The 19,288-nt window shown below is 38.0% G+C and overlaps 1 protein-coding gene across 1 annotated transcript in view; it reads left to right on the top strand.

Moving 5' to 3' along the window:
• ANKRD31 (ankyrin repeat domain 31) overlaps window positions 1-19,288 on the top strand; it is a 259,980-nt gene that overhangs the window by 45,281 nt on the left and 195,411 nt on the right. Inside the window, 2 exon segments of the mRNA XM_066237559.1 lie at window positions 3,330-3,370; window positions 7,181-7,251. Of these exon segments, the coding sequence (XP_066093656.1) occupies window positions 3,330-3,370; window positions 7,181-7,251 (112 nt within the window).

The raw sequence follows: 19,288 nt of genomic DNA on the forward strand, positions 1-19,288 counted from the left end.
TTTTTGGTAGAAAATTCTTTTAAATTTGATCCAAACTAATTCACAATTCAAGAAACAGCTATTTTCATGAATGTATGGTGAATGACACAAAATTTGGAAAGTTGGGCCAAGACAAGTAGAAAATACCATCATAAAAAAAGAAATAAGACAGGGTAGCTCACTTTAAGAAATGTATAATTATGAGGCCTGACCAGGCAGTGGCACAGTGGACAGAGCATCAGACTAGGACACAGAGGACCCAGGTTCGAAACCCCAAGGTCGCCAGCCTGAACACCAGCTCACCAGCTTGAGCGCGGGGTTACTAATTTGAGCATAGGATCATAGAGATGACCCCATGGTTGCTGGCTTGAGCAAGGGGACACCGGCTCTGCAGCAGCCCTCCCACCCTGTCAGAACACATATGAGAAAACAATCAACGAACAACCATGGTGTCACAATGAAGACTTGATGCCCCTCATTTCTCTCCCTTCCTGACTGTCCGTCCCTATCTGTCCCTTTCTCTGTCTCTTGTCAACAACAACAACAACAAAAAAAAGTGTAACTATGAAACTTTGTACATGAAAAACTGAATAAAATTAAGGATAAAAGTAGATGCATAAAGGGTCCACACTGTAGAAAAAGAAAATATTTGCAAAGAGTAGGCTCAGAAAAGGTTTTAGAAGGAGCTAACATTTGAGTTGACTGGATGAAAAGAATATTTTTGGTGTATGCATAAAGGGTTGTCCTGGTCATGTAGGCTGAGGGAGATTGTAGAGTGTGTACGAAGTCGGGAGGGCTGCAGGTGTGTGCTCAGGACAGGGACGTAGTGATCCACTGTGACAGGAGGGAAAGGATGCAAGGAGGTGCTGGGGGCTGAAGAGGGTGGAAGGCTTGGCTGGGACCGTTACACTGAGGGCTGTGGACATTAGGTAGAATGTTGGGACTCTATTGTCCAGGTTTTGAGGTTTTAGACATTTGGGTAAGAAAAATAACTTGAACTGATTTGTTCAGATGCTGACAACTATGAAGCATGAACTGAAAACCACTTGCAGTTTGATAGACAAATACTAACAATTGAATTAGCTCATAAACATGGGCAGAAACAGGAGGAATGGAAAATAGAAAATTGAGTTAGGAGGCATACAGAGTCTTTAGAGTTAATCTGCCATCGTTTCCTAGACCTTTCCTACTTTGGCTTCTGTTAATGGCTTTATTTTTAGGAAGCTTTATTACTGCGATTAGAAACAGACATAGAGGGCTCCCAAAGATAGGTCTTTTTCTAGATATCTTCTTTCATGCTAAAAAGATATTTAAGGCAATGATTTCTTTTAAAATGGTAAAAGCCAGTGTGCTGTGAAATCTTAAAATGGAAGAATTTTATCAGTGTATTTTTTGTTTTTTGAGAGGATCACAACTTCAGATTTTCTGGCATTACTTGAGAATCAGGCAGAATTTATTTAGCATTTGACACTGTAGCACAGAGTTTGAATCATTAGTGGCCTTCAGGCAAAATATTAGAAGTCAGAATCTGACAAGAATGGCTCATCATAACTGTTACAGATTAATGAACTAGTAGAAGAGAAAAACTATGAATAAAAATTAAGAGCACTCTCTTACTTAAATTCCATAGATTCTTTTATAGAAAGAAGTTAAAACAAACTAACCATGAGAACCAAAACTATAAAACTCTTAGAACAAAAACATAGGGGAAAGGTATTTTGACATTGAATTTGGCATAATTTCTTGGATATGAAAGCGTAGAGAAAAAAAGAAAAAATAGATAAGCGTGACTTTGTGAAAATGCAAAACTTTTCTGCAGCAAAGGATACCCTCAAGAGAGTGAAAAGACAACACAAGAAATGGGAGAAAATATTTATAAAGCATATATCTGATAAGAGATTGATACCCAGAATATGTAAAGACTTACAAAACAACAATAAAAAAAATAAACAACCTGATTTTAAAAAGGGTGAAAGGCATGACTCTGGCCAGGTTTCCCAGTGGATGGAGCATTGTCCCAGCTTGCCAAGGTCGCAGGTTCAACCCCAGATCAGGACAAACACAAGGAGCAACCAGTGAGTGCACAACTAAATAGAACAACTAAGTGGAACAGCGAGTTGATGCTTTTCTCTCTTTCTCCCTCCTCCTCCTCTCAAGTCAGTGGAAAAATTGAAAAAAAAAAAAGACATAGGACATGAATAAACATTTCACCAAAGAAGATATACACATAGCCAAAAGCACATGAGAAGATGTTCAACATTATTTATCATTAGAGAAATACACATAATACCACAATGAGATACTACCTCACACTCATTAGGATGGCTTTTTTTTTTTTTTAATTTTCCATTGATTTGAGAGATAAAAGAGATTGAGAGAAACATCAATTTATTTGTTCTACTTGGTTGTTCTACTTAGTTGTGCACTCATTGACTCCTTTTCCTATGCACTCTGACCAGTAATGGAACCTGCAACCTTCATGCACCAGGACAACACTATCCACTGAACAACCTGGCCAGGGCTAGGATGGCTTTTATAAAAAATAACCAAAATAACAATTGCTGGTGAATGTGTGGAAAAATTGGATTTCTTGCTCATTGCTAGTGGGAAATGTAGAATGGGTGCAGCCTCTGTAAAAAATGGTGATTCCTCAAAAAATTGTGTATAGAATTACCATATGATCCAGAAATTCCACCTCTGGCTTTATTCATAAAATAAGTGGAAACAAGCACTTGAAAATATATTTGTTTACCCACAGTCATAGAAGCAATTATTCACAATAGCTGAAAGGTGGAAGTAAAGAAAGTATCTGTTGACAGATGAGTAGACAAACAAAATATGGCACATATTTATACAATGGAATAGTCTTTAGACTTTAAAAGGAAGTGAATACTAATACATGCTACAACATGGATGAACCTTGAAGACATCATACTAAATGAAATAAGCCAGTCACAAGAAGTCAAATATAATATGATTTCATTTATATAAGATACTTGGAGTGTTCAAATTCCTGGAGACAGAAAGTTGAAGGGTGGATGCTTAGGGTTGGGAGAAGAGCAAATGGACAGTTAGTGTTTAATGGGTATAGAGTTTTAGTTGGGGAAGATGAAAAATTGTAAATATGGATGGTGGTGATGGTTGCACATCAATGTGAATGTATACAATACCAAAGACTATACATGATTAAAATGGTAAATTTAATGTTTTATATATATTTTACCACAGTTAAAAAATATGCTAATAAACAATAACATATGGATTGGCTTAAATATTAAATTTTTAGTGTGTTTCATTGGGTTAGCATTTATCAGTTGGAAGAAACTGGCTTTTTTTTTTTTCCTCCTTAGAAACCTCAAGATGAAATGGGACGGAATCAAGCTCTGTTACAGTAAGCATACTAATTTTTAGCTTTATTACATTTAGAAAAATGAGGCTTCATTCCCTCCCTCCCTCCCTTCCTTCCTTCCTTCCTTCCTTCCTTCCTTCCTTCCTTCCTTCCTTCCTTCCTTCCTTCCTTCCTCCCTCCCTCCCTCCCTCCCTCCCTCCCTCCCTCCTTCCTTTCTTCAAGAGAGGGTGGAGGGACAGATAGGGACAAACAGGAGAAAGATGAGATGCATCAATTCTTCGTTGCAGCACCTTAGTTATTCATCGATTGCTTTCTCATATGTGCCTTGACTAGGGGAGGGGGAGTTCCATCTGAGCCAGTGACCTTGGGCTTTAAGCCAGCGACCTTTCGGCTCAAGTCGGCAATCATCGGGTCACGTCTATGACCCCACGCTCAAGCCAGCAAACCTGCATTCAAGCTAGTGACCTTGGGGTTTTGAACCTGGTTCTCTGCATCCCAGGCTGACACTCTATCCACTGTGCCAACACCTGGTCAAGCAAAGCTTCATTTTCTCAAAGAGTTCTAGAATTACGTTTTTGAATAATTGCCTCTTTAGCATCACAAATATGTATTATTTTACAGACACTCTCAAAAAGTTTTGTTTTGTAAGAGAGATTGAATCAGATTAAGTTGATTGTTTATTAATATTATTTTAAAAGTGAATTTAAAGTATAGAATGAAAGAAGAATTTGTAGAGGTTATTGAAATTAGACTTTACATAACGATTATATGTACTGAAAGAGACTTTATCCTTTTAGTTCTTTTAAAACAATGGTTCTCAAAGTATGGTCTGTGGACCTCCAAGGAATCTTTGATACTCTTTCTAGAGGGTTTATGAGGTCAAAATTATTTTCATAATAATACCAACACATTACTGTCTATTTTATGGTATTGACATTTGCACTTGTAGTGCTAAAACAAATAGGTACAATTCTGGAGCCTTAGGTAAGAATCAGGTTAGTGATACCAAATAGCACTAGTAGGAACTGTGTTTTTTTACTACTATGTACTGTATTAGCTATTAAAAATTAAAGCTAGTTTCACTTAATGTATTTGTTGAAGCAGAAAAGTTATTAGTTTTATTAAATCTGAGTAAGTAGGAAGTATGCTTAATATACTTCTGTGCATACTGAAATGTGATAGTTGTTTTAAGGAGAGCACTTGTTTAAGTTGTATGAAAACTAGCCTCACTTTTTTTTAAAATTGATAAAATAGCAATAGACAAACTTATTTACATTTGGGTATATGGAAGACATTTTCTTGAAAATGAATGAAGTAAGCCAGTCACTTCAAGGAAAATGACTAATAGTATTTGTTGCCAATGAAAGAAAATGAAGCTATAAAGAGAAAATTAGTTTAGGAAAACATATCTACCACTTTGACCTTGATGGCTTTCTAATACTTTGATGTTTTTATAATGAAATTTATATAAGATTTGCATAACTTAGTATTTTCCAAAAGACCAATGCATGATGTCACAAAATCAGGCACAAATAAAAGATCTATTCAAAGTGTAAGTGGGCCTGACCTGTGGTGGTGCAGTGGATAAAGCGTTGACCTGGAATGCTTGGGTCACTGATTTGAAATTCCGGGCTTGCCTGGTCAAGGCACATATGGGGGTTGATGCTTTCTGCTCCCCCCCCCCTACCCCTATCTAAAATGAATAAATAAAAAAAAAAAGTTCAAGTGGACCATGAGTTATAATGTAATGGAATACAGAAAGTTCATTGATTTTGTTTCAGTTTCTACATTTTCAGTAACCTTTAAGGAAATTATTGAATTTAGAGTTTTGGTGTGATATCAGAAAATAATATAGTTATCCAAAAAGCTACTCAGGTGTTCCTTTCTTTTCCATTTGCATGTTTATTTGAGACCAGATTTTTTTGTATACATCATACAAAATATATGGCAAAAGATTGAAAGCAGTAGCAGATATGAGGTGGCAGCTATCTTCTATTAAGTCATACTTTAAAGAGATTTTTAAAAATATGAACAATGCCACTTTTACTAATTTCTTTCATTTTTGAAAATATAATTTTTTTGAAATATAACTTTTCATAAAATATATTGTATTACTAGATTATTATTGTTACTTAAAGTTAATGATTATTTAAATTTTTTCTTCATTTGAATTTAAAAATTTTTAAATTTTGTATTTTTCTGAAGTGAGAAATGGGGAGGCGGAGAGACAGACTCCCACTTGCACCCGCCCGGAATCCACTGGTATGCCCACCAGGGGGCGATGCTCTGCCCATTTGGGGCATTGCTCCACTGCAACCAGAGCCATTCTAGCGCCTGAGGCAGAGGCCATGAAGCCATCGTCAACACCTGGGCCAACTTTGCTCCAGTGGAGCCTTGGCTGTGGGAGGGGAAGAGAGAGACAAAGTAAAGGGGGAAGGGTGGAGAAGCAAATGAGTGCTTCCCCTGTGTGCCCTGACTGGGAATCAAACCTGGACTTTCATACGCTGGGCCGTCACTCCACCGCTGAGCTAGCTGGCCATGGCCTTCATTTGAATTTTTAATATATAAATATAAATAAATGTTAAGTCACATAAACAAAACTTGTTGGATTTCCCAGTAATTTTTAAGAGTTTAAAGGAGTCCAAAATCAAAAGGTTTGAGAATTGCTGGTTTTAAAAAAACTCTTTTACTGAATATATCAGCAATATAAATTCACTTACAGAAGTAGGAAAAAAAGGCTAAAGAAGACCAAGATAGCATCCATAATCCCACTGCTCAGAGAGAACCATTGTTAACATTTTGTTTTAGGTTTTCTATATACTTTTGTTTTTGTTCATATTTTCTACAAAATTTAGATCATTCTGCAGATAGTTTTGTATCCTTTTTAAAAATTTTAAGTAATAGTTTATCATAATTATTTTCTCAGTAATATTTTGTAAATATGAATTTTAATGGTCTCATAATGTTTCACTGTATAACTTGATTATACTATAATTTAATCAACCCTCTACTATTGGACATGTACATTGTTTGCAGTTTTGCCTAATATCAATAATTATTTTTATATTAGCAGTTTCATTTCCATTTTCAACATAGTATATATTGATTACTTTTATTTTAGACAGGAGAGAATGTTTAATTTATTATCCTTCTTAGGACTTAAGTAGTTATGTCTGGTGCATAAAAACTGCTCTTAGAAGAGCTGAAAAAAAGAGGCTTTTTTTTAAAAAGAAAGATGTCTTGATTGTGTAGTAAATTAGATTGAGAAAAAACTTTATTGACGGCTTTGGCTTTTTTTCAGTGAAATTTCAATTATCACAGGGCAGATAATCAAAATTGCAGATTAGGCATGACTCTTATTTTGCTTTCTACCTCTTCCTGTCAATGTTTCCTACCTTTTCTTTGCTCTGAAAATCAAGGATGATAAATGATGTCATTAGTGACTTTTACTTACATCTAAAATGATAAAGACAAACTTTCAGTGTATTTGAAGATTTAGATAGCCAAGCTACATAATTCAGGACCAATTTATTTTCTGACCCCACCACCTCTGTTTGGCAGACAGACATCTCCAAAGTTATTTTTTTCAGAACTGAATGTAATTTAGCATGTTTATACCTCAGAAATTCATCTCAATTTTTCACTCCCTTCATTTTTCAGCCATTTGAAATATTGTTAACAAGTTGGAAGTAATTGTAAAAATAATTGAAATTATATAGCAATAAAAACAACTTATCCAATTTTGAAATTCCTTTAAATGAAGAAAAAAGTTTAAAGTGTATCTGAATAAATTTTTTCATTTAAAATTTTATTTATTTATTAAATAAATTTATTAACTGATTTTTGTTTTAGAAAAAGTTGTCCAATGTTCACTGTGTCATTTCCTCAAGCTAAACTTTTATTGAACCACGAAAGCATTCAAGGTATGTTCTTTATGGATAGTGTCATATAAAGTAAAATTGTCATACTCTAAAAGTAGAAGGTCTAATTGGATGTACATTTACTTACAACTGGGCTACTGTATACATTGCTACCATACACTTTTACATATGAAATCAATGTTGCTGTTTACTTTGGGTCATGTTGCATAGCGTTGTTCATATGAGAAGGAGCTCAGGTGCAATCAACACCTGCTACTCCAAATATCTACACTTTTGATTTGTAATTTTGGGATTAAAATTTGAAAACATTTTGTTTTCTCTGTTGATAGCAGTCTTAATATTATGTATGTCATGTCTCTCTTTTTTTAAGAGAGAGAGAGGAAGAGACAGACAGGAGAGAGATGACAACATCAATTCTTCCTTGCAGCTCCTTTGTTCATTGTTTTCTCATATGTGCCTTGACTGGGGGCAGGAGGAGCTTCAGCAGAGCCAATGACCTTGGGCGCAAGCCAGTGACCTTGGGATCATGTCTATGATCTCACACTCAAGCTGGCAGCCCTGTGCTCAAGCTGATGAGCCCAGGCTCAAACCGGATGAGCCTGTGCTCAAGCTGGTGGCCTTAGGATTCTAAACCTGGGTCCTCAGCGTTTCAAACTGATGTTCTATTTATTGTGCCACTACCTGGTCAGACATGTCATGTCTTTCTTAACAGGCAGTCATGCAGGCCATTTAACTTGGGTTTAGTAGTATTAGCAGATGGCTATCCTTATCTTTGAGGTGTCTCCTAGTGACTCCTCCAGAGTGAATATTATGTGTGTTATGTGACAGTGTAGCAAGTATTCTTGGTGTTCAATGAAACCTGGTATTATAATAAAAGGGCACAAGAACATGAAAACTTGAAATTAAAAAAGTTAAATTATAAAAGCTCTGTCTTCTCTTGCTTAGTTGCTATTATAGGAAGAAATACAAATGGCCAACAGATATATGAAAAGATGCTTATCTTCATTAGCTATTAGAGAAATGCAAATAAAAACTACAATGAGATACCACCTCACACCTGTTGGATTAGCTATTATCAACAAGACAGGTAATAGCAAATGTTTGGAGAGGCTGTGGAGAAAAAGAACCCTCATTCACTGTTGGTGGGAATCTAAATTAGTACAACCATTATGGAAGAAAGTATGGTGGTTCCTCAAAAAATTAAGAATAGAACTACTGGCCCTGGCCGGTTGGCTCAGTGGTAGAGCGTTGGCCTGGCGTGCAGAAGTCCCGGGTTTGATTCCTGGCCAGGGCACACAGGAGAAGCGCCCATCTGCTTCTCCACCCCTCCCCCTCTCCTTCCTCTCTGTCTCTCTTCCCCTTCTGCAGCCGAGGCTCCATTGGAGCAAGGATGGCCCGGGCTCCGGGGATGACTCCTTGGCCTCTGCCCCAGGCGCTAGAGTGGCTGTGGTCACAACAGAGCGATGCCCCCGGAGGGGCAGAGCATTGCCCCCTGGTGGGCAGAGCGTCGCCCCTGGTGGGCGTGCCGGGTGGATCCTGGTTGGGCACATGCAGGAGTCTGTCTGACTGTCTCTCCCCGTTTCCAGCTTCAGGAAAAAAAAAAAAAATACCATATGACCCAGCAATCCCTCTACTGGGTATATACCCCCCAAACTCAAAAACATTGGTATGTAAAGACACATACAGCCCCATGTTCACGACAGCATTGTTCACAGTGGCCAAGACATGGAAACAACCAAACAGCCCTTCAATAAAGGATTGGATAAACAAGATGTAGTTCATATATACTATGGAATACTACTCAGCCATAAGAAGTGATGACATAGGATCGTTTACAACAACATGAATGGACCTTGATAACATTATACTGAGTGAAATAAGTAAATCAGAAAAAACTAAGAACTGTATGATTTCATACGTAGGTGGGACACAAAAATGAGACTCATGGACATGGACAATAGTGTGGTGATTACCATGGGGAGGGAAGGGAGGAGAGGGAGGAGGTGGGGGGAGGTGAGGGGCACAAAGAAAACCAAATAAAAGGTGACAGAAGACAATTTGACTTTGGGTGATGGGTATACAACATAATCAAATGTCAAAATGACCTGGAGATGATTTCTCTGAATCTATGTACCCTTATTAATCAATGTTACCCTGTTAAAATTAATTGTCTAATTAAAAAAAATAGCAGTGCTACTTATGACCAGCATCAATTCTTGCATGTACTCTTAGTGCCTAGATTTTGGTCTGAAATATTATTTATTTATATTTAACAAGTATTTATTGAGCTTACTTTATACTGGGTATATGGGTGCTGTGGGTGAATGGAATGCTAAATAGACCAGAAATTCTTAAGGGGTAGCTGCTCTGCCTTGGAGCTTAAAGATATTAGGATGGGTCTGGAACATCCTACTGTTGTTGGAAAGCAAAGTTGCTTCAAGGATGTCTAAAAGTGCTAAAGGTCACTCATGTTCTCATGGCCAAGCTATGACAAATTAAGTAGGAAAAATAAGTCAACAATAATTTTATTTTATTATTTTTCATTTTATTTATTTCTTCTTTTCCAAGTAAGAGGAGGGGAGATAAAGAGACAGACTACTACCTCAGGCACCCCGACCAGGATTCATCAGGCTACCCCTGTCTGTGGCTGATGCTCTGCCCATCAGAGGCCATGTTTCCAACTGAGCTATTTTTAGCACTTGAGGCAGAGGCCCCATGGAGCCATCCTCAGATCCTGGGCTGATATACTTCAATCAGTTGAGCCTTGGCTGTGGGAGGGGAAGAGAGAGAGAGAGAAGGAGAAAGAGAGAGAGAGGAGGAGGGTGAGGAGGAGGGGTGGAGAAGCAGTTGGTTGCTTCTATTGTGTGCCCTGACTGGGAATTGAACCTGCAACACCCACATGCTGGGCCTATACTCTACCACTGAGCCAACCTTCCAGGGCCAATAATTTTGATTAATGGAAATAAGTTTGTGAAAAAAACCATGAGTTCATAATGATACTAAAAAATGTTAATAGTGTACAAATGGTTGTCTCAATAGAAAAAGAAAAGTAACTTTAATATAGTGTTTAAAACTTTTGAATGACTAAGAAATAGACCTTTTAATAGATGTGCATTTGTTTTCTTTATTAAATACATATCTTTATAAAGCATAGGATATATTTGTTTATCATTGTGTAAATAGAGAAGATAGAAAACAAAATTGTAAGTCAAGCCGTCCTGGGATAATAATCCACCAAGGAAAGGAAAGATCACACAGCATCAGTAGTCATACATAAAAACATGTAAGAAGTGGAGCCTAACTTGTCCAAAGATGGCAGATTAACTTCATATCCAGTCAAGGAGACTTTTCTGCACAGATTAGATCCCTCATCATTTAGGCAACTAAAACTTTAGATGGCCCTGACAATCATGATGAAGTATTAAAAGACAAGGCAAAAGTTTGCAGCAATGCTAACAGAACCGGTTAATATATAATAAAATGATAGCACAAAAGCTTTTGTAACACTAGCCACATTAAACTTAAAGATAGCATTCTTGGGCAAAACATTAAATTATAAAAAGTAATCTTTGTAGACCCTGCTCAGTTTGCTCAGTGGTAGAGTGTCAGCCCAGTGTGTGGGTGTCTTGGGTTCGATTACCAGTCAGGACACACAGAAGAAGCACCCACCTGCTCCTCTCCTCCCCTCCCCTCCCCTCCCCTCCCCTCCCCTCCCCTCCCCTCCCCTCCCCTCCCCTCCCCTCCCCTCCCCTCCCCTCCCCTCCCCTCCCCTCCCCTCCCCCCCCCTCCCCTCCCCTCCCCTCCCCCCCCCTCCCCTCCCCTCCCCTCCCCTCCCCTCCCCTCCCCTCCCCTCCCCTCCCCTCCCCTCCCTCCCCTCCCCTCCCCTCCCCTCCCCTCCCCTCCCCTCCCCTCCTCTCCTCTCCTCTCCTCTCCTCTCCTCTCCATGGAGTGAGTTCACCCTGGGCACTAAGGATGGCTCCATGGCCTGTGCCTTGGGTGCTAGGAAGAGCTCAGTTGCTGAGCAATGGGGCAGTGCCCCAGATGGGCAGAGCATCTTCCCCTAGTGGGCTTGCTGGGTGGATCCCAGTTGGACTGCCTGACCTCCTTGTACTGAATAAAAAATAAAATAAGATAAAATAAAATAAAATAAAAAGCTTTTGTGAAGTTTAAGGTATTTATTTATTATAAGTAAAGCCAGATAATTGGCTGCTAAAGTTTGAATTGTCTTGGGGGAACAGTCCTGTGTCTCAACAACAACAAAAATCAGTCATTAAGCCTGGTTTCTGCCACTTTGGCTGAGGCAAGAAGTTGTTTGTTTTAGATCTTATACAATTTTTGTAACCCTAGGAAGTTACAAAAGTAAGTATGCATGTAATCAAGAGAAGGCATAGGAACAAGTATAGAAATAATGTAGAATGAATTACACCAATGTATTGTTATTTTAGAATTTTACTTAGAAAACTAACTTTAAAAAAGTGACATTGATCAATAAGGGTATATAAGTTCCAGGTAAACATTTCTTTAGCATTTGAACTGTTCATTATATTGTATACCCATCACCCAAAGTCAAATCATTTTCTGTCACCTTATATTAGTCCCTCTTTACACACTGTTGTAGTACTCACTGCAGCTGTGGGAACTACCAGTGTTGCATGGAAGAAACCTCAAATAGGTTTGTAAATATGATATATATGTTTGCTTGCTTATAGTTTGCATTGGGTGTGGAAGATAGGCTGTAAGCCAGCAAAGTCATTATAGCCTAAGGCTTAGTTTTAAGACTAAGCCTTTCTGGCCCTTTTAATACTAAGAACTTTTCAAAACTAAGCTTTTCCCCACACCCTTGACTGTTGCATGATGTGGTGTAGTACACTGTTATGAGGAATCCTGTTTATGCCTCAGATAAGTGACTTTTTATCAGAGACTTTCTTATTTGTATATTGGCTTAAAGGTTTTGATTACTACACTATAAAATGAGGCAGACTGGGGGCTCCTCTCTCTCAATTCCTGAAATTAACATTGCAGAGGAGACACAGCCAAAATGGTGGAGTGCTCAAGGAGAAGCCAGTTTGTACAGTTTGTGCAGAGAGAAGGCGATGGGGACTAGAAGTAATAAGGCTGGTGAGGTAGAAACCTTTGATTCTAAGAATACTTGGATAAGTCAGTGGCTTTGGGAGCCCTGAATGGAAAGGGAAGTGTTTTCCCACTGTGTGTATTTCTCATCCACCAGCTGCGAGCTAGGATTAAAGCTGATGGCCCACCAGTTCTTGGCTCCATTGTTTCATTACTGCCTGTCTGAATCAAATTCGAACCTGCATGGGCCAGGCGGCTGTGATGGTGGCTGTGGCTACTGCCCTTACACCTACTCAAGACACAAACTTACGCCAAGAGGAAGAGAGGTGGAGTCCTGCCAAGGGAGGCACAGAGGACCTCCTGAATTTCCTTCTTAGCTTTTATTGATCAGAAGCAGAGCAGAAGTAACAGGATTACAGAGGAGGGAGATCAGGTGATAAGGGGAAAGAATGATTAATGGTTGTTTTGCTGACATGGAGAAAGGGCTAATTTGGGTCAGTATATTCTTTTTCTTTTGTTAATTAAGCACAAAGGGGCAATCTAGAACCTCTAGGCCAGTGGCTGTCAAAGTGTGCACCAGGGAACACTGATGTGCCCTAGAAGATTTTCAGGTGTGCCCTATGGTATTCCAGAGAAATGTGCCTGTTGGGGACCAGAAAACCAACAGGGTTTTTGGAGATTTGATTTTTGGGGGACAGAGGTGTGGGGAATTGGCTGTAAGCTGACAATCTGCCCAATCCCCCACCTCACTTGCCTGATTAGGTTGCAAAAGGCTGTTAAGCTGTGGTGCTGGATTGTTTACACTACCCCCTACCCCCATGTTCTCCAGAAAGACTGGAGGCAAGTTTCTTTTATCCTTTGTTTGGTGTAAAGTTAAGATGATATATTGTTGGGCAGATAAAATATATTATGCTCACTTTGTTAAAGATGGCGCTGCCCACGTGGAGGCTGTTGCCCAGGTGATATTAATGTGTGTTGGGGGGTGGCTGTGGGCAGGCAGAATCCTTGTAGCCTGGGGCTTGGCTTTGGGATTAAGCCTTTCCCACCCTTTTTGATGTGGGGTGGTACAATCCCATCATGCCCCAGATAAGTGACTTTGTATTAGAGACTTCCCTATTTTGTATATTGGATTAAAGGTTTGGATTTCTACACTATAAAATGGGGGCAGAACAGGAGCTTGCTCTCTTGGTTCCTGAGATTATCATTAGAGAAGAGAGCAGAGAGGAGAGCAGAAAGAGGCCATGTGGCCAGGAGAAGCAGCCAAGATGACGGAGTGTTGAGTGAGAAGCCAGTTTGTGCAGAGTTTGTGTAGGGAGAAGGAAGGAGATGGGGAACAGAAGTGAATAAAGTCTGGTGAGCTAGAAACCTTTGTTCTAGGAAACTCGGATAAGTCAGTAGCTTTGTGAGCACTGAATGTGAGTGTGTTTTGGAGCCCAGTGTGTGTTTTTACTTGCCTGCCGGGTGCAAGCTAGGATTAAAGAAGATGGCCCATCAGCTTTTGGCTCCGTTGTTTCTTTACCGACTGTCCGAATCCAATGAGAACCTGCATGGGCTGGGCTGCTGTAGTGGTGTCCCTGGCTACTGGCTTTACATATATGTATGTTGGGGGTTTTCTGCACTCAACACAATTAAGAGTAAAAAGAGAGGAATTCTTCAATGTATTGACGAGAAAATGAGAGTTTGCCTTTCAAATATATGCCCAAACATTGAAAAAACGCTAGGACACATCAGGCTCATGTTTCTCATAAACACAAGAATGAAAAAACTTAACATATTTGTAAAGCCAGGAGGCAGGGCCATGGCCAGCATCAGAGCTGCCTGGCTCATGCAGGTTCGCATTGGATTCGGACAGTCGGTAAAGAAACAGCGGAGCCAAAAACTGGTGGGCCATAGTCTTTAATACTAGCTTTGCACCCGGCGGGCAAGTAAAAATACACACTGGGCTCCAAAACCCAGTCACATTCAGTGCTCACAAAGCTACTGACTTATCCGAGTTTCCTAGAATCAAAGGTTTCTAGCTCACCAGACTTATTCACCTCTGTTCCCCATCTTCTTCCTTATCCCAGATACAAACTCTACACAAACTGGCATCTCACTCAGCACTCCGCCATCTTGGCTGCTTCTCCTGGCCTCCTCCACGTGGCCTTTCTCTGCTCTCCTCTGCTCTCTCTTCTAATCTCAGGAACCAAGAGCAAACTCCCGCTCCATTCCCATTTTATAGTGTAGAAATCCAAACCCTTAATCCAATATACATAATGGGGAAGTCTCTAATACAAAATCACTTCTATGAGGCATGATAGGATTGTACCACCTCACACCAAAAGGGTGGGACAGGCTTAATCCCAAAACCAAGCCTCAGGCTACAACAATTCTCAACACACATTAATATCACCTGGGCAACGGCCTCTTTAACAAAGTGAGCATAATACATTTTATCTGCCCAACAATATTCGTGCCAGGACCTGCCAAATTTACTAAATCTTACTAAGAATGTATCTATATATATAAAAACATAACGTTTTTGTCTTTTTTAAATCTTTTACCCCTCTTTTTTACGAATTCTAAAAAGCATAACAAAAAATATAACAATGTTTTTTAATGTCAGAATAAATTTAATTTTGTTGTGTTTATTTCACTTAATTACCATAAAAGCACACTTGGACTTTATATTTTTTTCTTTAATATTTGACTTAATTATTATAACATATTTCTCAAAAATTTGTATATATTGCGCCTACAATTATTTGTAGGATTTTAAATGCGCCCTGACTTCAAAAAGTTTGAGAACCACTGCTCTAGGCTAATTTTCTAAAACCCATTCATATGCATTTTTTTGTGTTTGCACAAAGGTCGCTCACACAGCTTCTTTGTGTTTGCATCCAAGAAACATTTACTCAGGGCTTTTAACTAAAGTTTCCCAATCCAAGTCATAGAGGACTCAAGGTTAAGTGGGTGATTTCCTACACCCTGTGCCTTCCCCCACCCGTTCTCCCACATCCTCTTTTCCCTACCCCACGTTTCCTTCTTCCTGGAAACCACTTCACTTTTATCCATGTCCATAAGTTTCTGTTTTATATCACACCTATGTGTGAAATCATACAGTTCTTAGCTTTTTCTGATATACTTATTTCACTCAGTATAATGTTGTCAAGGTCCACATGCTGTAGTAAATGTCACTATGTCATCACTTCTTATGGCTGAGTAGTATTCAGTTGTTAAGGGGACCAGTTGTCCTTCTTTAGGGAGGACGGTCCTTCTTTTGTAAGTTCTGTCCTTCCTCGAAAAGTATCCTTCTTTTTGATATTGGAAGACTAATCTGTAAATGTCAATATTCAATTGATGCAGAGTCGATCCATTGCATGTGATGTAACATATTTTTATCTAAATGAGTACTTTTTTCTTAAAATTATTAAAAATTAATTAGTATGTTAACATAATTACAATATAAAATATTACAAATGTTTTTATTATGCATTTATCATATTACAGTATATTATTGCGTTATAAAGTACTGCAATCCGCAGGTTACATAGAGACACCAGGCAGGTTACAAAAAAAATTTGAGGAGTTTTTAATTAGCCGGCTAGCTAGCTACACTGGGCACAACCCCAAATCATGTAGGCCCTCTTACCATTCTAGACCTTCTTTTATAAAAAATCAAGTTCTGGTTGGGGTGGGTAAGGAGGGAGCATGGTATAAAAGTCAATTACTAACAAGCTTAGGATAAGGAGAGAGGCCAAATGAAAATACCTTTGTTTAGTTTACAAGTTTTTATACATATAAAGGATTTCAAAATGGGTGGGAAAGGCCTAATCCCAAAACCAAGCCCCAGGCTACAAGGATTCTACCTGCCCACAGAGACACATTAATATCACCTGGGCCACGGCCTCCTTGTGGGCAGCGCCGTCTTTAACGAAGTGAGCATAATATATTTTATCTGCCCAACAGCTGGGTCAAAGGCATTTTAATTTTTAATATTTTGAGGAATCACCATACTGTTTTCCACAGTGGCTTTACCAGTCTGCATTCTAACCAGCAGTGCAGGAGGGTTCCCCTTTCTCCACATCCTCGCCAGCACTATTTTGTGGTGTTTTGTTAATGAGCACCATTCTGACTGGTGTGAGGTGATATCTCATTGTGGTTTTAATTTGCATTTCTCTAATGATGAGTGATGTTGAACATTTTTTCATTTGTCTATTGGCCATCTGTATGTCCTCTTTGGAGAAGTCTCTATTCATTTCTTTTGCCCATTTTTTGATTGGATTGTTTGTCTTTCTGGTGTTGAGTTTTACAAGTTCTTTATAAATTTTGGTTATTAACCCCTTGTCAGACATATTGTCAAATATGTTCTCCCATTGTGTGGTTTGTCTTTTTATTCTGTTCATATTGTCTTTAGCTGTGCAAAAGCTTTTTAGTTGATATAGTCCCATTTGTTAATCCTCTCCTTTATTTCCCTTGCCCGTGGAGATACATCAACAAATATATTGCTACAATAGATGTTGGAGAGCTTACTGCCTAAGACTTTTTCTAGGATGCTTATGGTTTCACAACTTACATTTAAATCTTTTATCTATTTTGAGTTTATTTTTGTGATTGGTGTAAATTGGTGGTCTAGTTTCATTTTTTGCAGGTAGCTGTCCAATTTTCCCAACACTATTTGTTAAAGAGACTGTCTTTACTCCATTGTATGCTCTTACCTCCTTTGTCAAATATCAATTGTTCATAAAGGTGTGGGTTTATTTCTGGGTTCTTTGTTCTGTTCCATTGATCTATATGCCTGTTCTTATGCCAGTACCAAGCTGTTTTGAGTACAATGGCCTTGTAGTATAACTTGATATCAGGAACTATGATATCCCCTGCTTTATTTTTCTTTTTCAGGATTGCTGAGGCTATTTGTGTTCTTTTTTGGTTCCATATAGATTTTTGGAATATATGTTCTATATCTTTGAAGTATGTCATTGGTATTTTAATGAGAATTGCATTGAATTTATAAATTGCTTTGGGTAATATAGACATTTTAATGATGTTTATTCTTCCTATCCGTGAACACTGTATATGCTTCCACTTTTTTGTATCTTCCTCAACTTCTTTTATCAATGTTTTATAATTTCCTGCATATGTCTTTAACCTCTTTGTTTAAATTTACTCCTAGGAACTTAATTTTTTTGGTTGCAATAGTGAAGGGGATTGTTTTTTTAAATTTCTTTTTCAGACAGTTCATTGTTGGTGTATAAAATTGCCTCTGATTTCTGAATATTAATTTTATATCCTGACACCTTGCTGAATGCATTTGTCAGATCCAGTAGTTTTTTTGACTGAGACTTTAGGGTTTTCTATGTACAGTATCATATCATCAGCAAATAATGATAGTTTTACTTCTTCTTTTCCAATTTGGATGCCTTTTATTTCTTCTTTTTGTCTGATTGCTTTGGCTAGGATTTCTAGAACTATGTTGAATAAGGGATTGCTTTTAATTTTTGCCCATTGAGTATGATGTTGGCTGTGGGTTTGTCATAGATGGCTTTTATCATGTTGAGGTATGTTCCCTGTATTCCCACTTTGCTGAGAGTTTTGATCATGAATGGGTACTGGATTTTATCAAATGTTTTTTTCTGCATCTATTGATATAATCATGTGATTTTTCTTCTTCCTTTTGTTGTTATGATGAATCACATTGATTTGAAAATATTGACCAGTCTTGCCTCCCCAGAATAAATTCCACTTGATCATGATGTATGATTTTTCTTATGTATTGCTGGATTTGGATTGCTAATATATTTTTGAGAATTTTAGCATTTAAATTTATTAGGGATATTGACCTATAGTTTTCTTTCTTTGTATTGTCTTTGCCTGGTTTTGGAATCAGAATTATGCTTTGTGAAAGGAGCTTGGAAGTCTTCCCTCTTCTTGAATTTTTTAAAATAGCTTGAGAAAGATAGGAGTTAGTTCTTTGAATATTTGGTAGAATTCACTTGTGAAGCCTTCCGGCCTAGGGCCTTTGTTTGTTGGCAGTTTTTTTGATAACTGTTTTAATCTCATTTGTTGTAATTGGTGTTTTGGTTTTCTGATTCTTCCAGATTTATTTTTGAAAGATTATATCTCTTAATTAGACAACCATTTCACCTAGGTTGTCTAATTTTTTGGCATACAGTTCTTCATAGTATTTTCTTACAATCCATTGTATTTCTGCTGTATCAGTTGTTACTTCTCTACTCCCATTTCTAACTTTATTTATTTGAGTCCTCTCTTTTTTTTTCTTGGTGAGTCTGGTTAAAGTTTTATTAATCTTGTTTACCTTTTCAAAGAACCAGCTCTTGGTTTCATTGATCCTCTGTATTTTTTTTAGCCTCTATGTCATTTATTTTCACTCTGATCTATATTATTATTTCCTTTCTTCTACTTCCTCTGGGCTTTACTTGCTGTTTTTTTTCTAGTTTTTTTAGATGAAGAGTTAAGTTGTTTATCTGAGCTTTTTCTTGCTTCTTAAGGTATGCCTGTAATGCTATGAACTTCCTTCTTCAGACTGCTTTTGCTGTGTTCCATGAATCTTGAGTTGTTGTATGTTCATTTTAATTTGCTTCAATAAATTTTTGATTCCTTCTTTGATCTCATTGTTAACCCATTCTTTATCTGATAGCATGCTTTTTAGTCTTCAAGTGTTTGAATGTTTTTTAATTTTTCTATTGTAATTGATTTCTAGTTTCATGCCACTGTGATGAGAGAAGATGCTTGATATGATTTCCATGTTCTTAAATTTATGGAAACTCGTTTGTGTCCTAGCATGTCATCTATCCTAGAGAATGCACCATGAACACTTGAAAAGAGTGTATATTCTGCTGCTTTAGGGTGAAAGGTTCTGATGATATTGATTAAATTCAGTTGATCTAGTGTGTCCTTTAAGGCTGCTGTTTCTTTTTTTTCTTTCTTGAGGATCTATCCATTGATGTTAGTGGGGTATTAAAATTTCCTACTGTTATAGTATTGCTGTTGATCTTGCCCTTTATGTCCA

Source organism: Saccopteryx bilineata, chromosome 6 (genome assembly GCF_036850765.1).
Source record: "Saccopteryx bilineata isolate mSacBil1 chromosome 6, mSacBil1_pri_phased_curated, whole genome shotgun sequence".
Taxonomy (NCBI): Eukaryota; Metazoa; Chordata; class Mammalia; order Chiroptera; family Emballonuridae; genus Saccopteryx; species Saccopteryx bilineata.